The sequence below is a fragment of the Branchiostoma lanceolatum genome, chromosome 8, assembly GCF_035083965.1.
Source record: "Branchiostoma lanceolatum isolate klBraLanc5 chromosome 8, klBraLanc5.hap2, whole genome shotgun sequence".
Classification (NCBI taxonomy): Eukaryota; Metazoa; Chordata; class Leptocardii; order Amphioxiformes; family Branchiostomatidae; genus Branchiostoma; species Branchiostoma lanceolatum.
The window spans coordinates 7608861-7627248 of record NC_089729.1 but is presented as its reverse complement, the minus strand read 5'-3'; the positions used below and the strand labels follow the sequence as shown (position 1 = coordinate 7627248).

Genomic DNA, 18388 nt, shown 5'->3' with positions numbered 1-18388 from the left:
GGTGCTCCTTCTGGACCTTCTTCACCTCCAGGACCTTCGGGGCCGGGTGCTCCTTCTGGACCTTCCCCTTCTGGGCCTTCAGGACCGGGTGCTCCTTCTGGGCCTTCTTCACCTCCAGGACCCTCAGGGCCGGGTGCTCCTTCTGGGCCTTCTCCTTCTGGGCCTTCAGGGCCGGGTGCTCCTTCTGGACCTTCAGGGCCTGGTGCTCCTTCTGGGCCTTCTTCACCTCCAGGACCTTCAGGACCGGGTGCTCCTTCTGGGCCTTCTTCACCTCCAGGACCTTCAGGGCCGGGTGCTCCTTCTGGGCCTTCTTCACCTCCAGGACCTTCAGGGCCGGGTGCTCCTTCTGGGCCTTCAGGGCCTTCTCCTTCAGGGCCTTCTTCACCTCCAGGACCTTCAGGGCCGGGTGCTCCTTCTGGGCCTTCTTCACCTCCAGGACCTTCAGGGCCGGGTGCTCCTTCTGGACCTTCCCCTTCTGGACCTTCAGGGCCGGGTGCTCCTTCTGGGCCATCAGGGCCGGGTGCTCCTTCTGGGCCTTCTTCACCTCCAGGACCTTCAGGGCCGGGTGCTCCTTCTGGGCCTTCCCCTTCTGGACCTTCGGGGCCGGGTGCTCCTTCTGGACCTTCAGGGCCGGGTGCTCCTTCTGGACCTTCTGGACCTTCCCCTTCTGGACCTTCAGGGCCTTCTCCTTCTGGGCCTTCTTCACCTCCAGGACCTTCGGGGCCGGGTGCTCCTTCTGGATCTTCAGGACCGGGTGCTCCTTCTGGACCTTGAGGGCCTTCTCCTTCTGGGCCTTCAAGGCCGGGTGCTTCTTCTGGGCCTTCTTCACCTCCAGGACCTTCAGGACCGGGTGCTCTTTCTGGGCTTTCTTCACCTCCAGGACCTTCAGGGCCGGGTGCTCCTTCTGGACCTTCCCCTTCTGGACCTTCAGGGCCTTCTCCTTCTGGGCCTTCTTCACCTCCAGGACCTTCAGGGCCGGGTGCTCCTTCTGGGCCTTCTCCTTCTGGGCCTTCAGGACCGGGTGCTCCTTCTGGACCTTCAGGGCCGGGTGCTCCTTCTGGGCCTTCTTCACCTCCAGGACCTTCAGGGCCGGGTGCTCCTTCTGGGCCTTCTTCACCTCCAGGACCTTCAGGGCCGGGTGCTCCTCCTTGGCCTTCAGGGCCTTCTCCTTCTGGGCCTTCTTCACCTCCAGGACCTTCAGGGCCGGGTGCTCCTTCTGGGCCTTCTCCTTCTGGGCCTTCAGGACCGGGTGCTCCTTCTGGACCTTCAGGGCCGGGTGCTCCTTCTGGGCCTTCTTCACCTCCAGGACCTTCAGGGCCGGGTGCTCCTTCTGGGCCTTCTTCACCTCCAGGACCTTCAGGGCCGGGTGCTCCTTCTGGGCCTTCTCCTTCTGGGCCTTCAGGGCCGGGTGCTCCTTCTGGACCTTCTTCACCTCCAGGACCTTCGGGGCCGAGTGCACCTTCTGGGCCTTCAGGGCCGGGTGCTCCTTCTGGGCCTTCAGGGCCGGGTGCTCCTTCTGGGCCTTCCCCTTCTGGGCCTTCAGGGCCGGGTGCTCCTTCTGGACCTTCAGGGCCGGGTGCTCCTTCTGGGCCTTCACCCCCTGGACCCTCAGGGCCGGGTGCTCCTTCTGGACCTTCACCTCCAGGACCTTCAGGGCCGGGTGCTTCTTCTGGGCCTTCTTCACCTCCAGGACCTTCAGGACCGGGTGCTGCTTCTGGACCTTCGCCTTCTGGACCTTCAGGGCCTTCACCTTCTGGGCCTTCACCTTCTGGGCCTTCGCTTTCTGGGCCTTCTTGGCCTTCCTCTTCTGGACCTTCTGGGCCTGCCCCTTCTGGACCTTCTGGGCCTGCCCCTTCTGGACCTTCTGTGCCTTCTCCTTCTGGACCTTCTGGGCCTTCTCCTTCTGGGCCTTCTGGGCCTTCTCCTTCTGGACCTTCTGGGCCTTCACCTTCTGGACCTTCTGGGCCTTCACCTTCTGGGCCTTCTGGGCCTTCCCCTTCTGGACCTTCTGGGCCCACCCCTTCTGGGCCTTCACCTTCTGGGCCTTCAGGGCCGGGTGCTCCTTCTGGGCCTTCCCCTTCTGCACCTTCTGGACCTTCTTCGTCTGGGCCTTCTGGACCTACTGGGCTTGCTGGGGCGGGGCCCTGAAGTGGTGATGCTGACTCAGGTTTTATTTCTTCGAAGTCGGGTGTTTTTGGTAGACCACCTGTATGAGGAGAAATAATCCCTCTTACTATTATTAGAACATGATTTAATATATAATTCGAAAGTAATGCAGTACATTTATGGCATATTGTATGTTATTTCAGCACGCGAGTTTTTTGGTCAAGATACAACCAGATTCAATTTGACAAGCAAAAATTATCTTGAAAGTTTTTTTACCTGGTGCTCCATGGAATTCTGTTTTCACCAGAGTTGTCTTTTTCCCCTCATAGGTTTGCGTAACTGCAATCCTAACGAAGCGGCTTGTGACCACAAAGCCACCAAAGTCTTGGGGTTCAACGTCGTCGAACGATTTTACATCAATCCATGTGTCTGGTTCTCCCGTGGGGGACATTTGTATCGTAAAAGACTTTACGGAATCGTCAGTAATTCGTACTTGCTCTACGGTTGTATCAGTGTCAAAGGTGAATGCGACATAGATGACGCCGTCATCTTCAACAGGCTCACTTGGGCTTCCAGGGATCCACGTTCCTTCAGACACTGAGCATTGACAGGGAGAACGTAGCTGGTTATTACCTTTAGTACTAAAGCAGGAAAACAAATCATGTCGGAGGATAACTGAGCATACGGTGCTTTTAGGTAGTGATAGAATAAAGATCAAGTGATATCATTAAAAGCAATGCCAATATGATATAAGTGGAGAAAAAGCTTCGTCATGAGATCTTTACCTGTCTCATCCACGTGTTCAAGCGTGGGCAGGTCTATCTTGCCAGTTAGCGCCTCTACGGTTTTCGGCAGGTCCACTCCCTTCGGGATGCTCTCTGAAGTTAGCAAACAAAAAGTTACACTGGCTTGATCAAACTTGTATGGAAAGAAGGCAATTGAATTATCTAATATTTGATTCTTTAACATAATCATATGTACCAACTCGCTTGCAAGAAAAAAGAAATATCGACCACATGTGACGTATATTTTCGTTTCTTTCTTGACTATTTTTTATGCATGGTTGTCAACTATTACCTGTTGTTCCGTGGAATTCAATCGTCGTCAGCTGAGTAGGCTTCTTGTCCTCATATGTCGACGTCACGACGATACGGAACACTTTAGCAGTTACGAGAAATCCACCGTACTCCCTCGGCTGGTCTGGATCACTGGGTACCTCGTCCACAGACGTGACCACTGTCCACGTACCGTCCTTTCCAGTTGGCGAACTTTCTAACCTGAATGATAATAATTTTGATTTTATTTAGGTCTTGCCCGAGGGCTGATTGCAACATGACACAATTCATAGAAAATACAAAGTATACAGATAGTACAAGATATTAATTACAAGTGGAACAAGTGACTATTCTGATAGAACTGCTATTCAATTCAATTCAGTTTATTAAAATCAACCTTGCAGCGTTACATAAAAGCTACATTGTGCAAAAGTACTGTACACGAGCAACATCCACAATTAAACCAATTCAATATAATCTAAGCTTTTTTGGTTTGACTCCTTTTTTGGAAGCAGCGGAAGATGAAGTCTAACCTGAATGACTTGACGGTGGTGTCTGGAACCTTGATCGTGTCCAGCGTGCGTTCAGTATCAAATTCAAAGGTGATAGTTGTCGTGCCGTCCTTTTCAACCGGTTTGGATGGGGTAGATGGTTTAACCAGCCAATCCGTCTTTTCAACTATGTCAGGAAGACATATACGAAAGTATTACAAATAGTTTGCTAGGGCTTGCATTGGACAAACCCATCGACCCCTCATTAGAATGGCGAACAGTAATGACATGAGAAAGAAGAAAAAAGGAAACGAGTTAAAAACCTACTTAGGGCTAGGGAAAGAGTTCGATGTCGTAACGGTAAAAACAACAAAGTTGCTCCTGTAAAGATTGGCATAATACCGGTTGTATCATATTGACATATTATCTACAACGAGACTTACAGACATGGAGCAGTTGCACTAATGTTCCGATGTCTGTATTCGTGTCATCCTCAATGTCCTCTGGTTTAACACCTTCTGGGACATCGCCTGTAGCCAACAGATAAACGTTCAATTAGCTACATGTATTTCTTTATTTTCTATTTTCTATTCTTAGACAGAGTGATAGCACACACATGAATACGAAGGCATAAATGGCCGGCCCAAAAGTGAGAATCAACTACAATAAACATACTTATAAGTATTAACAGGAAGATAACGATGTACGAAAAGTTGGAACTTTTACAAGCGCATGTCCGGCTCCCCATCCGTTGACGAACTCGCTTATAAGACGCAAAGGAAAATCGTGCAGGTAGAGGAAATCCACGTACTGACCTTCGACACCGTGGATAGTGATTTCAGCCACATGTGGTTCGTCCCCATCCGTGGTGGAGGTAACGGTGACGAGGATGTAACGGGTGGTGACGAGGAATCCTCCGAAGTCCTGAGGTTCATCGGTTCCAGGATCAACGTCGAATTCCTTGACCACCTTGAAACTGTCGAGGTCACTTGTGTCGGATGTTGATATGGTAAAAGACGTTGTATCGTGGGTCGTGTCACCGGTGTTGGCGAAAGTCACCTTATCGATCGTGAAAGTCTTCTCGAGGTCCACAATAAACCACCACTTATTAAAGTTCCTGATGGGGAATAAAATATCAAAAGTCACGTTCCTTCTGTGAAATCCCTCTCTCAGATTGAGCATTGAACTATTTTGATACAAAGCTGGTCTGTATTATCATTGACCTATCACCGTGCAGTTAAATGACTAACAGGGGAACAACATGACTATATTGGATACTTAATTCAGTTAGTAAAATTAAAGTGGGACATCAATTTAGCTAAATCAAGATATTCATTTAACTAAATTAAATCAAGTATGTCAAAAAAGCATTACTAACAAACCTGTCTAGACCCATAGGAGCCCAAAATGTTTCCGGGTTTCCGTCGAAGACCTTAGTAGGGTCAAAAAGTACACCGTCCTTCTCAAGGGGAATTCCGGATGCCTCAGTGATCATGCTGGGCTTAACAGGCAGCGTACTGAACGACTGAACTGAAATAAGGAGAGCCAAAATTGTTTCATACATTGTTTTACTCAATGGTCGTCACGTACGTAACAAGACCCAAATATCACTTCAAGATGAGACGCAAAGGCGAGGTTACGGGTTACATCTATATTAGTAAGAGCGACTCTTCTTTCTATGTCATCATGAGACTAGCTCAACTTAAGAGTGAGATAGGAGATACAGGGGTTACGAAGGCTGCTAGGGAATTCCCTACCCATTTTAGCCGGAATAGTTTGACCCACTCACACCGGAAAGGACCCCTACTCTTTTCAATAAGTGCAGTTTCTCTGCTAAGAAATTTACTTGTACTTGATGTACCTGACTATTTACCGTGTGTAAACACCAGAAAAAAATACTGATTTGGCCCAATATTGCATCACGTACCGAACTGTACAAGCTCAACAACACCAACGAGATCTGGCCTAGGTCCCTCGGGTTCTTCTTCTTCGGGTTCTTCTTCCTCTTCTCCTTCCTCCTCGGGCTCTTCTTCCTCCTCAGGCTCTTCTCCTTCCTCCCCAGGCTCAGGGCCGGGTGCACCTTCTGGGCCTTCTCCACCTTCTGGACCCTCAGGGCCGGGTGCTCCTTCTGGACCCTCTCCACCTTCTGGACCCTCAGGGCCGGGTGCACCTTGCGGGCCTTCTTCACCTTCTGGACCCTCAGGGCCGGGTGCTCCCTCTGGGCCTTCTCCACCTTCTGGGCTTTCAGGGCCGGGTGCTCCCTCTGGGCCTTCTCCACCTTCTGGACCCTCAGGGCCGGGTGCTCCCTCTGCGCCTTCTCCACCTTCTGGACCCTCAGGGCCGGGTGCACCTTCCGGGCCTTCTGGACCACCAGGGCCGGGTGCACCTTGTGGGCCTTCTCCACCTTCTGGACCCTCAGGGCCAGGTGCTCCTTCTGGGCCTTCTCCACTTTCTGGGCTTTCAGGGCCGGGTGCAACTTCTGGGCCCTCAGGGCCGGGTGCACCTTCTGGTCCTTTTTGACCCTCAGGGCCTTCTCCACCTTCTGGACCCTCAGGGCCGGGTGCTCCTTCTGGGCCTTCTCCACCTTCTGGGCTTTCAGGGCCGGGTGCACCTTCCGGACCCTCAGGGCCGGGTGCACCTTCTGGTCCTTCTGGACCCTCAGGGCCTTCTCCACCTTCTGGACCCCCAGGGCCGGGTGCTCCTTCTGGACCTTCTCCACCTTCTGGGCTTTCAGGGCCGGGTGCTCCCTCTGGGCCTTCTCCACCTTCTGGACCCTCAGGGCCGGGTGCTCCCTCAGGGCCTTCTCCACCTTCTGGACCCTCAGGGCCGGATGCACCTTCTGGGCCTTCTGGACCTTCAGGACCGGGTGCTCCTCCTTTGCCTTCTCCACCTTCTGGACCCTCAGGGCCGGATGCTCCTTCTGGACCCTCAGGGCCGGGTGCTTCTTCTGGGCCTTCTCCATCTTCTGGACCCTCAGGGCCGGATGCTCCTTCTGGACCCTCAGGGCCGGATGCTCCTTCTGGACCCTCAGGACCGGGTGCTCCTCCTGGGCCTTCTCCATCTTCTGGACCCTCAGGGCCGGGTGCTCCTTCTGGACCCTCAGGGCCGGGTGCTTCTTCTGGGCCTTCTTCTTCTGGACCTTCAGGACCCACTGGGCTTGCTGGGGCGGGGCCCTGGAGTGGTGATGCCGACTCAGGTTTTATTTCTTCGAAGTCGGGTGTTTTTGGTAGGCCACCTGTATGAGGAGAAATCATCACTCTTACTATTAAAACATGATTCAACATATAATTCAAAAGGACTGCAGCACATTCATGGCATATTGTATGTTATTTCAGTACGTGACTTTTCTTGTCCAGATACAACCAGATTCAATTTGACATGCAAAAATTATCTTGTAAGTTTTGCTATTTACCTGGTGCTCCGTGGAATTCTGTTTTCACCAGAGTTGTCTTTTTCCCCTCATAGGTTTGCGTAACTGCAATCCTAACGAAGCTGCTTGTGACCACAAAACCACCAAAGTCTTGGGGTTCAACGTCGTCGAACGATTTTACATCAATCCATGTCCCTGGTTCTCCCGTGGGGGACATTTGTATTGTAAAAGACTTAACGGAATCGTCAGTAATGCGGATTTGCTCTACGGTTGTATCCGTGTCGAAGGTGAATGCAACATAGGTGACGCCGTCATCTTCAACAGGCTCACTTGGGCTTCCAGGGATCCACGTTCCTTCAGACACTGAGAATCGATAGGGCATGTAGCTGGTTATTAACTTTAGTACTAAAGCAGGAAAACAAATCATGTCGGAGGACAACTGAGTTAACGGTGCTTTGAGGTAGTGATAGAATAAAGATCAAGTGATATCATTAAAAGCAATGCCAATATGATATAAGTGGAGAAAAAGCTTCGTCATGAGATCTTTACCTGTCTCATCCACGTGTTCGAGCGTGGGCAGGTCTATCTTGCCAGTTAGCGCCTTTACGGTTTTCGGCAGGTCCACTCCCTTCGGGATACTCTCTGAAGTAAGCAAACAAAAAGTTACACTGGCTTCAACAAAATTATATGGAAAAAAGGCAATTAAATTATCTAATATTTGATTCTTTAACATAATCATATGTACCAACTCGCTTGCAAGAAAAAAAAGAAATATCGACGGTCATCGACCACATGTGACGTATGTTTTCCTTTTTTTTCTTTACTAATTTTTATGCATGGTTGTCGACTATTACCTGTTGTTCCGTGGAATTCAATCGTCGTCAGCTGAGTAGGCTTCTTGTCCTCATATGTCGACGTCACGACGATACGGAACACTTTAGCAGTTACGAGAAATCCACCGTACTCCCTCGGCTGGTCTGGATCACTGGGTACCTCGTCCACAGACGTGACCACTGTCCACGTACCGTCCTTTCCAGTTGGCGAACTTTCTAATCTGAATAATTATAATAATTTTATCTACAAGTTCTTGCCTGAGGGCTAATTGCTACATGAAACAATGCACAGAAACGACAAAGTATACATATAGTGCAAGATAGCAATGGTGACAAGTACAAGCTATCAGCCACCCAAAAATCAAGACCATAGCACGTCCAGGTCAAACGATACAAAAACGGAAGTTCTGCTACAGTACCAAGGTCACATACCAGGGGGCCCAAAATCGACATTGAATTTCGGCTTCACAACACCTGCCCACATACCAAATATCATCGTAATTCATAAAGAGGTTCTTGAGTTATGCTGACTACAGTAGTGCGGAAACACAAACAGACAGACAAACAAACAGACACACACACAGACACACCCAAAACTATATCTCCATTTTTCATGGAGATAACTATCCTAAAATCTGCCATAAGCGACTATTTTAAAAACTGCTATTCTAATAAAAATCTAAGCTTTTTTGCTTTGACTTCTTTTTTGAAAGCAGTGGAAGATGAAGTCTAACCTGAATGACTTGACGGTGGTGTCTGGAACCTTGATCGTGTCCAGCGTGCGTTCAGTATCAAATTCAAAGGTAATAGCTGTCGTGCCGTCCTTTTCGACCGGTTTGGATGGGGTAGATGGTTTAACCAGCCAATCCGTCTTTTCAACTATGCCAGGAAGACATATACGAAAGTATTACAGATGGTTAACTAAATAGTTTGCTAGGGCTTGCATTGGACAAACCCATCGCCCCCTCATTAGAATGGCGAACAGCAATGACATAAGAAGGAACAAAAAAGGAAACGAGTTAAAAACCTACTTAGGGCTAGGGAAAGAGTTCGATGTCGTAACGGTAAAAACAACAAAGTTGCTCCTGTAAAGATTGGCATAACACCGGTTGTAGCTCGGAAATCCCTACTGAAACGTTCAAAGCTTTCTTTCTTTGGTATCATATTGACATATTATCTATGACCCTACAACGAGACTTACAGACATGGAGTAGTTGCACTAATGTTCCGATGTCTGTATTCGTGTCACCCTCAATGTCCTCTGGTTTAATGTCTTCTGGGACATCGCCTGTAGCCATCAGATAAACGTTCAATTAGCTACATGTATGTTTTTATACGAAAATCATGAGCATTACAAAGGATCATGCTGATTTTCTATTTTTAGACAGAGTGATGGCGCATATACGAAGGCATAAATAAACAAAAGTGAGAATCAACTACGATAAAAATACATACATGTAGTTAACAGGAATATAACGATGTACGTAAAGTTGGAACTTTTACAAGCGCATGTCCGCCTTCCCCACCCGTTGACGAACTCGATAACAGGACTCAGTATAAGACGCAAAGGAAAATCCGCGCATGTCAGTTCGCTATTAACATGGGCAGATGAAATCCACTTACCTTCGACACCGTGGATAGTGATTTCAGCCACATGTGGTTCGTCCCCATCCGTGGTGGAGGTAACGGTGACGAGGATGTAACGGGTGGTGACAAGGAATCCTCCGAAGTCCTGAGGTTCATCGGTTCCAGGATCAACGTCGAATTCCTTGACCACCTTGAAACTGTCGAGGTCACTTGTGTCGGATGTTGATATGGTAAAAGACGTTGTATCGTGGGTCGTGTCACCGGTGTTGGCGAAAGTCACCTTATCGATCGTGAAAGTCTTCTCGAGGTCCACAATAAACCACCAGTTATTGAAGTTCCTGACGGAAAATAAATATCAAAAGTCACGTTCCTCCTGTGAAATCCCTCTCTCAGATTGAGCTTTGAGCCATTTCGATACAAAGCTGGTCTGTATTATCATTGACCTATCACCGTGCAGTTAAATGACTAACAGGGGAACAACATGACTATATTGGATACTTAATTCAGTTAGTAAAATTAAAGTGGGACATCAATTTAGCTAAATCAAGATATTCATTTAACTAAATTAAATCAAGTATATCAATAAAGCATTACTAACAAACCTGTCTAGACCCATAGGAGCCCAAAATGTTTCCGGGTTTCCGTCGAAGACCTTAGTAGGGTCAAAAAGTACACCGTCCTTCTCGAGGGGAATTCCGGACGCCTCAGTGATCATGCTGGGCTTAACAGGCAGCGTACTGAAAGACTGAACTGAAATAAGGAAAGCCAAAATTGACATGCTTTTCATACATTGTTTTACTCAATGGTCGTCACGTACGTAACAAGACCCAAATATCACTTCAAGATGAGACGCAAAGGCGAGGTTACGGGTTACATCTATAAATGTAAGAGCGACTCTTCTTTCTAAGTCATCACGAGACTAGCTCAACTGAAGAGTGAGATAGGAGATACAGGGGTTACGAAGGCTGCTAGGGAAATTCCCTACCCATTTTAGCCGGAATAGTTTGACCCACTCACACCGCGTACCGGAAAGGACCCCTACTCTTTTCAATAAGTGCCGTTTCTCTGCTAAGAAATTTACTTGTACTTGATGTACCTGACTATTTACCCTGTGTAAACACTTGTAATAAGATTGGCAACCAAAAAAGATGTTGCCATGGCGACGGCGGTCTCTGTTAATGTTTTCGTTTTTAGCCGACATGCAAATAAGGACCTCGAATAAATCATATCAGTTGATCACCTTCTCCACCAAAATAACACAGGTTGTCCAATGTATGAAAATCTTGTATTCACAAAAAAGATATCACACCATTTCCTCATAAATTATGTAAATAAGGCCCTCATATGCAAGATTTGTATCTAATAGTGGCCACATTTACTTAACTTCCAAATGGTGCAAAAATGTAAATCCCCATCATTCACCACTATGGAAGTATAGTATTTTGTCATTAATTATGAAAATTAAGTATTTATTTCCATAATTGATATCTATCGATATCTATCTCTTTCTCAGTTACATATGTCATGTGTTTGAGAGTCCTATAATGGAATGCAGCTGATTTATAAACTTTCCTTATTGATTATGCAAATCAGATTTGGATTTGCATAATTGGCATATGATTATGTAGATCATCACTTAAGCTATATACACACCAAAATTATTGTGATCCGTCAGCCCCTTCTTGCGTTATTCTCTTTCAAAGTTTGAATGAGTCAAAATCAGCTCCTGCAGTTAAAAAAAGCCGCTAGGGGGTCCAAATCTACAGGACATATTTTCCCAACAAAGAACTATCCACCACTAAAACATTATGACCATAGCATGTTCAGAAGACGAGATTTGAAACGTTAAAGTTCTCCTGCAGTACCATAGAAAGTCGCTAGGAGGCCCAAAATCCAATCATTTCAAGGTCTCACACAGACCTACCCACCTACAAAATATGAACACAATACATCCAGGCATTCTTGAGTTATCGTCCCATGGACTTTCACATTTCTGTGCAATTCCTAGAATTCTTGCAAACTGCACACAATATAGTAATAACAATTTGGCTCGCCCCTGAGGCGTCGCCAAAAAATACTGATTTGGCCCAATATTGCATCACGTACCGAACTGTACAAGCTCAACAACACCAACGAGATCTGGCCTAGGTCCCTCGGGTTCTTCTTCTTCGGGTTCTTCTTCCTCTTCTCCTTCCTCCTCAGGCTCTTCTTCCTCCTCAGGCTCTTCTCCTTCCTCCCCAGGCTCAGGGCCGGGTGCACCTTCTGGGCCTTCTCCACCTTCTGGACCCTCTGGGCCGGGTGCTCCTTCCGGGCCTTCTGGACCCTCAGATCCGGGTGCACCTTCTGGGCCTTCTCCACCTTCTGGACCCTCAGGGCCGGGTGCTCCTTCTGGACCCTCTCCACCTTCTGGACCCTCAGGGCCGGGTGCACCTTCTGGGCCTTCTGGACCCCCAGGGCCGGGTGCACCTTGCGGGCCTTCTCCACCTTCTGGGCTTTCAGGGCCGGGTGCTCCCTCTGGGCCTTCTCCACCTTCTGGACCCTCAGGGCCGGGTGCTCCTTCTGGGCCTTCTCCACCTTCTGGGCTTTCAGGGCCGGGTGCACCTTCCGGACCCTCAGGGCCGGGTGCACCTTCTGGTCCTTCTGGACCCTCAGGGCCTTCTCCACCTTCTGGACCCTCAGGGCCGGGTGCTCCTTCTGAGCCTTCTCCACCTTCTGGGCTTTCAGGCTCTTCTTCTTCCTCCCCAGGCTCTTCTCCTTCCTCCCCAGTCTCTTCTCCTTCCTCCCCAGGCTCTTCTCCTTCCTCCTCAGGCTCTTCTCCTACCTCCCCAGGCTCTTCTCCTTCCTCCCCAGGCTCTTCTCCTTCCTCCCCAGGCTCTTCTCCTTCCTCCTCAGGCTCTTCTCCTACCTCCCCAGGCTCTTCTCCTTCCTCCCCAGGCTCTTCTCCTTCCTCCCCAGGCTCTTCTCCTTCCTCCTCAGGCTCTTCTCCTACCTCCCCAGGCTCTTCTCCTTCCTCCCCAGGCTCTTCTCCTTCCTCCCCAGGCTCTTCCTCCCCAGGCTCTTCTTCTTCCTCCCCAGGTTCTTCTCCTTCCTCCCCAGGCTCTTCTCCTTCCTCCCCAGGCTCTTCCTCCCCAGGCTCTTCCTCCCCAGGCTCTTCTCCTTCCTCCCCAGGCTCTTCTCCTTCCTCCCCAGGCTCTTCCTCCCCAGGCTCTTCTCCTTCCTCCCCAGGCTCTTCTCCTTCCTCCCCAGGCTCTTCTCCTTCCTCCCCAGGCTCTTCTCCTTCCTCCCCAGGCTCTTCTCCTTCCTCCCCAGGCTCTTCCTCCCCAGGCTCTTCTTCTTCCTCCCCAGGCTCTTCTCCTTCCTCCCCAGGCTCTTCTCCTTCCTCCGCAGGCTCTTCTCCTTCCTCCCCAGGCTCTTCCTCCCCAGGCTCTTCTCCTTCCTCCCCAGGCTCTTCTCCTTCCTCCCCAGGCTCTTCTCCTTCCTCCCCAGGCTCTTCTTCACCCTCCCCAGGTTCTTCTCCGCCCTCCTCAGGCTCTTCTCCGCCCTCCTCAGGTTCTTCCTCCCCAGGCTCCTCTCCTTCCTCCGGTTCGCCTTCTTCCAGCTCTTCAAGTAGTGGTGTTACAGGCAGCCCTCCTGAAGAACGAATGGAGATATTATGTTATTTTGAAAGAAATAGTCTTCTTGTCCTCTCAGTGGCAATATAGATTTAGTGATATAAAGAATAGAAGGTTGTGTCATGTACTATACTCACTACACTAGTAATAGATGTGACAAGCTTTATATTTTTTGGACATTCAGATACTGCTCTGATAATATTTAGAATTTACGTTGTCCACGTTAACGCATTTACACTTAACATGTACGATTGTCTTATTTTACAGCGGTCCCATTAACTATGTATCCCAAAGTTACCTGGCGCTCCGTTGAACGTTGTGCTGGCTAGGGTTGTCTTCTTGCCTTCATACGTTTCAGTCACAACAATGCGCATGTACCTCGTTGTCACCACGAAGCCAGAGTAATCCTGCGGCTCAACATTGTCGAATGCTGTCACCACAGTCCATGTGTCCGGTTGTTCGGCAGTGGCAACCTTTGGTTAAAGGGAGATCAATTGAGGATTTGTAGTGGTATTGTATAAAGTGTATGAATTGAAGATGTCGAATTGATTTTATTTTGAAGCTTGCTTTTCTCAGCAAGTAGAAGCATCAAGTCTTAAGGATTTTGTAAAGTTAATGCACAGAAATGATTTCCGCTTTTGATGTTTTGAGGAACATGATATGATAGAAAATACGTGTCGCGATGCCCCCTTTTGGGCCCTCCGCAAATTACATTTTTTGCTTTTAATGCTTTGAGGATAATGGATCACACCTGTAATATTTTCAAATATAAGATATATCTAAACCATGCCCTTAACCCAAATGTCAGTACCGCTAAACAAAACTCAGTACCTCTAAGGTAAATGACTTCACGGACTCGTCCACGATGTTCACTTCGTGGAAAGTATGTTCTGTTTCGAAATCAAAAACCACGGTGGTACTTCCGTCGTCCTCCTCTTTTGGTTCACTTGGCTTACCGGGCAACCATTTTGCCTGTGTGACTGAACAAAGAATTAATGTCAGAATAGCCAAATCAATAAAATATCTAGCTCTGTACAGTACTGTTTGATCATGGAAAGTGCGTCCAGCTTTTGCTTTTAGTTTCTTTTGGATTAGTTGATGGCTTATTCTAACAGATAACAAGAAACATAAGATGATATATTTCTCCCCGTAAAGAGTTGGGAGACACGACTACACAGACTCCTGGAACCGTCTTGAAGTTAAATGAACGCTACGAGATTGAGAGGTTTTCAAAATTGTTCAATGAATGTGTAGCACATCAGTCACTTGCCATCAATATAGTTTATGGACATCTAAGTTACAGTTACCGTAGTTAATGGATACGTACCTTTGTCAACCACCTCTTCAATAGTCTCCATGTCTATCTTGTCGGCCAGAAGGTCTTCGATGTCTTCCGTGTTAACCCCTTTAGGAATCTTTCCTACAAAGTAACATCAAAACGTCATGACGACTAAGGGCTTTTGATAATTTAGCTTCTGACATGCAAAGGAGTAGAAGCCAGGTGGTTGTAGACTGATTTGCACCTGTTTTATTTGCTAAGAATGGAGCATTATGAATGATCCTTGCGAAATACCTCGTAGAGTGGGCAGATGATACAAATTTATATCGGTCTTGTATCAATACGTGTTATATCGGTTGCCTGAAAAGAGAACTCATCAACATACATCAGCACATAGCATAGCATTTCAATTAGCATAGCAGTCATGTGTAAAGACTGTTCCCGCAAGGTGTAGCCAAAAACCAATTCCCTAAGGAATATTTTTTTTAAGACTATTTCATAACTTGATCGTTGTACTTCACTAACGGCTACACCCCTGAGATGTCACCAAAAATGATTACCTTCAACACCGTGGAAAGTGGTAACCGCTATGGAATCCGGTTTCTTCTCTTCATATGTAGACGTGACGGTAATGCGGTAGAAGCGCGATGAGACCAGGAAGCCGGTGACCTGCCTTGGTTGGTCAGGTTCTTCTGGTAGGTCATCGACTGTTTTCACAACTTCCCAAGTGTCAGGCTGTCCTGTGGTCGAGGTCTCTAGAGTAAACGACTGCACTGTGGTGTCGGTGATTTCAATCTTGTCCATTGTGTACGTAATCTCGTAGTCAAATTCTACGTACGTGACACCATCTTCCTCGACAGGTTCGACAGGAGCTTTCGGTTTGGGTAGCCAATCAGCAGCCGCCACTAAGAAAAGATGGAAGACACAAGATTTTCTTATCTTGGTAAACGTCCAAATGCTCAAGTCATTATCAAGTCTTGTTGAAGTGCATTTATGAGAAGTTACTATTTTTGTTGGAAATTTGTAAAAGATCTGAAATGCTTACCGATGGGAACAATGGCCACTAGATCACCAACGTCAAGTCCTGTATCTTCCAGTACGCTGTCAGGGTCGAGGTCTTCGGGTAATTCTCCTGAAATGATCGCGAAAACAAATAATGTTATTTCAATATGATTCGGGGGATACAAGGTCGTCTTTTGGTAGTGATATGAGAAAAAAAGCACTTGTTGAATGCAGGGAAAACAATTACAACTCAAAATTCAGTACATACAATGTAAGATTGGCATGTGCGAATGAGCAACAACAGCAGTAGCAACAACAAGAAATAACCATGTACATGTATGGTCATACACACCTTCAACACCGTGGAAGTCAAGTCCGGCAAGGTATGGCTCGTACCCTTGGTATGTCCCAGTGATAGTGATCTTGAAGAAACGCGCAGGAGTGAGAAATCCTGCAAACTCCTGGGGATCGTTGACTTCCGGCTGAACTCCCTCAAAGGATTTGATTGGCAGGAAGGTATCTGGATCCTCTTCTGTCGCGTACGACATGGTGAACGTTTTAATGTCATGTACCGTATCGCCAAGATGTGTCAGACTAACCTTGTCGATTGTGTGCGTTGTTTCCAAGTCAAAAACTACATACCACTCATTGAAGTACCTGCAAGAATGGAAGGAAAAAGTTATGCGTAAAAAGTTTTCCTCCCCAGTTTCAGATATCACTTCTTAAGGTAATCAACAAAGAATATATTTGCTAGAGGAGATGTTGCATATTATACAACAAAGCAGGAGTTGCAATAAAGGAAGATTGTTTTAGCCTATCATTGATTGTCATGTTATACATTGTCTAGATACACTCTTGAAAGTCTATATTCCATCATTGGATCCCAAATGTCCATACCGATCGTTGATCATGACAGGAAAATAGTTCCTAAAACTTATATGGCCCTTCTTGCTGTTTCAGTACATGTCCATAAATATGTCCTGTACTGTATTGCATGTGAAGACGAACCTTTCCAAGCCTTGTGGCGCCCAGTATGTCTGTCCGTCGCTGTCGAGGATCTTTGGCGGATCATAGACGATTCCGTCCTCCTCTTTCGGGACACCTGATGCCTCTATAGCCCACTTCGGATTTGTGGGCAGCCAATCCAACGTTTGTACTGAAATACAAGTTTAAATCAGTATAATTTGGTGAGCATCAAAGAGCAAGGGAGCTTGGATCTGTAGGCACTGATATCATCAAAGAAAAACTGTAGCTCATTGTGACTTGTTCGTTGTAATTATACTAAACTTTTCCTATTACATTAACTAACTGAGTCACAAAATCATTGGCATACCTAGTTTGGTAGTCTCTACTAGTTGTACAAGGTCAGGGCGGTTTCCCTCTGGTTCCTCTGGTTTTTCCTCTTCCTCTTCTGGTCCTTCTTCTTCAGACTCTTCTGATTCTTCTGGCTCTTCAGACTCTTCTGGTTCTTCTTCTTCAGACTCTTCTGGTTCTTCTTCTGCAGACTCTTCTTCTTCTGAACTTTCTGGAGCTTCTTCAGACTCCTCTGGTTCTCCTCCCTCTTCAGACTCTTCTGGCTTTTTGCCTTCTGGACCGGGTGCTCCTTCTGGACCGGGTGCACCTTCTGGACCGGGTGCTCCTTCTGGACCGGGTGCTCCTTCTGGACCGGGCGCACCTTGAGGACCCGGTCCTTCTTCCTCTGGTCCTGGTCCAGGTCCTGGTCCTGGACCAGGCCCCAGTGCTGGTGCCATTTCCTCCGGTACTTCCTCAAAAGTTGCCTCAGGCTGAAGCCCTTCTGGAAGACCACCTATCAATGTAAGATGAAAAGAGATTCATATCGGTCTCACATACGCACAGATAAAACCGAAGGAACTGTTTTTGATAACATGTGGTGCTCTTTTCCAAGTTTGCACAGGGATTTTGATAAAATGCTTAAGGAGACGCAGTCATAAGAAATAAGATTGTATTAAACAATCATATATAATACCTTCTATGCCATGAAATTCGAACTCCGCCAGGCGTGGTGCTTGGCCGCCGCTTGTCTTAGTGATGACGACACTGAAAAATCGCGACGACTCCACGAAGTCACCGTACTCCTGAGGCTCCTTCTCCTCTGCCGGCACTCCCGAAACTACTACCGCCTGTGTCCAAGTCTCGGGGGCTCCGCTGGGCGATCTGTACAAAATGAACGACTCCACGTCGTGGTCCTTGTCACCGGTGTTGGTGATGCGCACCTTGTCTATTGTGTAGGCTGTCCCCAGGTCGACAACAATGAACCAATGACCAACGTCGTCCTCCTCAACGGTCCAATATGTTGTCGGGTCGTTGTCAAAAGCTTTGTCGGGTTCGTGTCCTTCTTCAGGATTGTCCGAGGAAAAGATAACCCAGCCTTCATCATTAGGTATCCAGTCGGTGTCTTGCACTGCATTTCGAGATAGCAAACATTAGTTGAACGTTTTAAAGTTAACCTAGTGGTCTTGGCGCCATGTTTACTCTTTCCATTATCTTCGTACTTGTTTAGTCCCGGCCGATGGCCGATAGAAAGATAGATCTTTGTAAAAAGTGACTGCACAAAACTGATATATCACATAAATGATTAATGATTTACACGCATGAGTAAATGTTAAGGTCGAACTGATACATATGACAATGCCGTACCGTCACTAACAGCCGCTACGACTTCCGCAACCTCAACCCCAGCCGGGATATCTTTAGTGAGGTCGTCTGGGTTCACATTATCTGGCAAAGTGCCTGCAGAAGGACAACATTTCTCAGTACATACTTTTCATGCGCCAGTTAACAACATGTAAGATATGATTCTACAATTTAGTAAATTTTTATTTTTCTAATAACAATACAGATAACTTTATTGCACAACAATTGTACAAGGTACAAAGTATGGCATCTACTGGTACATATCTACAGTTCAATAAGGCTATCTATCTAATAGAGTGTGTAGTTTGGGATGGCAATGTGCTTTTATAATCATTGGAGGAATTTCTAACGTCTATAAATTCTTTGATATATTTTCTCATGTATGGCATTATGTACTTA

At 47.4% G+C, this 18388-nt stretch overlaps 1 protein-coding gene across 1 annotated transcript in view; it reads right to left on the bottom strand.

The window, feature by feature from the left end:
- Window positions 1-18388, bottom strand: part of LOC136440546 (uncharacterized) — a 32205-nt gene that overhangs the window by 4583 nt on the left and 9234 nt on the right. Inside the window, exons 18-46 of the mRNA XM_066436600.1 lie at window positions 17993-18085; window positions 17322-17756; window positions 16668-17141; window positions 16343-16490; window positions 15687-15991; window positions 15378-15464; window positions 14893-15237; window positions 14381-14473; window positions 13885-14033; window positions 13352-13526; window positions 12828-13072; window positions 11549-12566; window positions 10045-10192; window positions 9479-9780; window positions 9057-9143; window positions 8590-8734; window positions 7877-8076; window positions 7572-7664; window positions 7065-7385; window positions 5580-6887; window positions 5035-5182; window positions 4468-4769; window positions 4096-4182; window positions 3695-3839; window positions 3184-3383; window positions 2892-2984; window positions 2383-2703; window positions 2096-2206; window positions 122-1990 (exon numbers count right to left, since the gene is read on the bottom strand). Of these exons, the coding sequence (XP_066292697.1) occupies window positions 122-1990; window positions 2096-2206; window positions 2383-2703; window positions 2892-2984; window positions 3184-3383; window positions 3695-3839; window positions 4096-4182; window positions 4468-4769; window positions 5035-5182; window positions 5580-6887; window positions 7065-7385; window positions 7572-7664; window positions 7877-8076; window positions 8590-8734; window positions 9057-9143; window positions 9479-9780; window positions 10045-10192; window positions 11549-12566; window positions 12828-13072; window positions 13352-13526; window positions 13885-14033; window positions 14381-14473; window positions 14893-15237; window positions 15378-15464; window positions 15687-15991; window positions 16343-16490; window positions 16668-17141; window positions 17322-17756; window positions 17993-18085 (9447 nt within the window). The remainder of the gene's footprint in view (window positions 1-121; window positions 1991-2095; window positions 2207-2382; window positions 2704-2891; window positions 2985-3183; window positions 3384-3694; window positions 3840-4095; window positions 4183-4467; window positions 4770-5034; window positions 5183-5579; window positions 6888-7064; window positions 7386-7571; window positions 7665-7876; window positions 8077-8589; window positions 8735-9056; window positions 9144-9478; window positions 9781-10044; window positions 10193-11548; window positions 12567-12827; window positions 13073-13351; window positions 13527-13884; window positions 14034-14380; window positions 14474-14892; window positions 15238-15377; window positions 15465-15686; window positions 15992-16342; window positions 16491-16667; window positions 17142-17321; window positions 17757-17992; window positions 18086-18388) is intronic.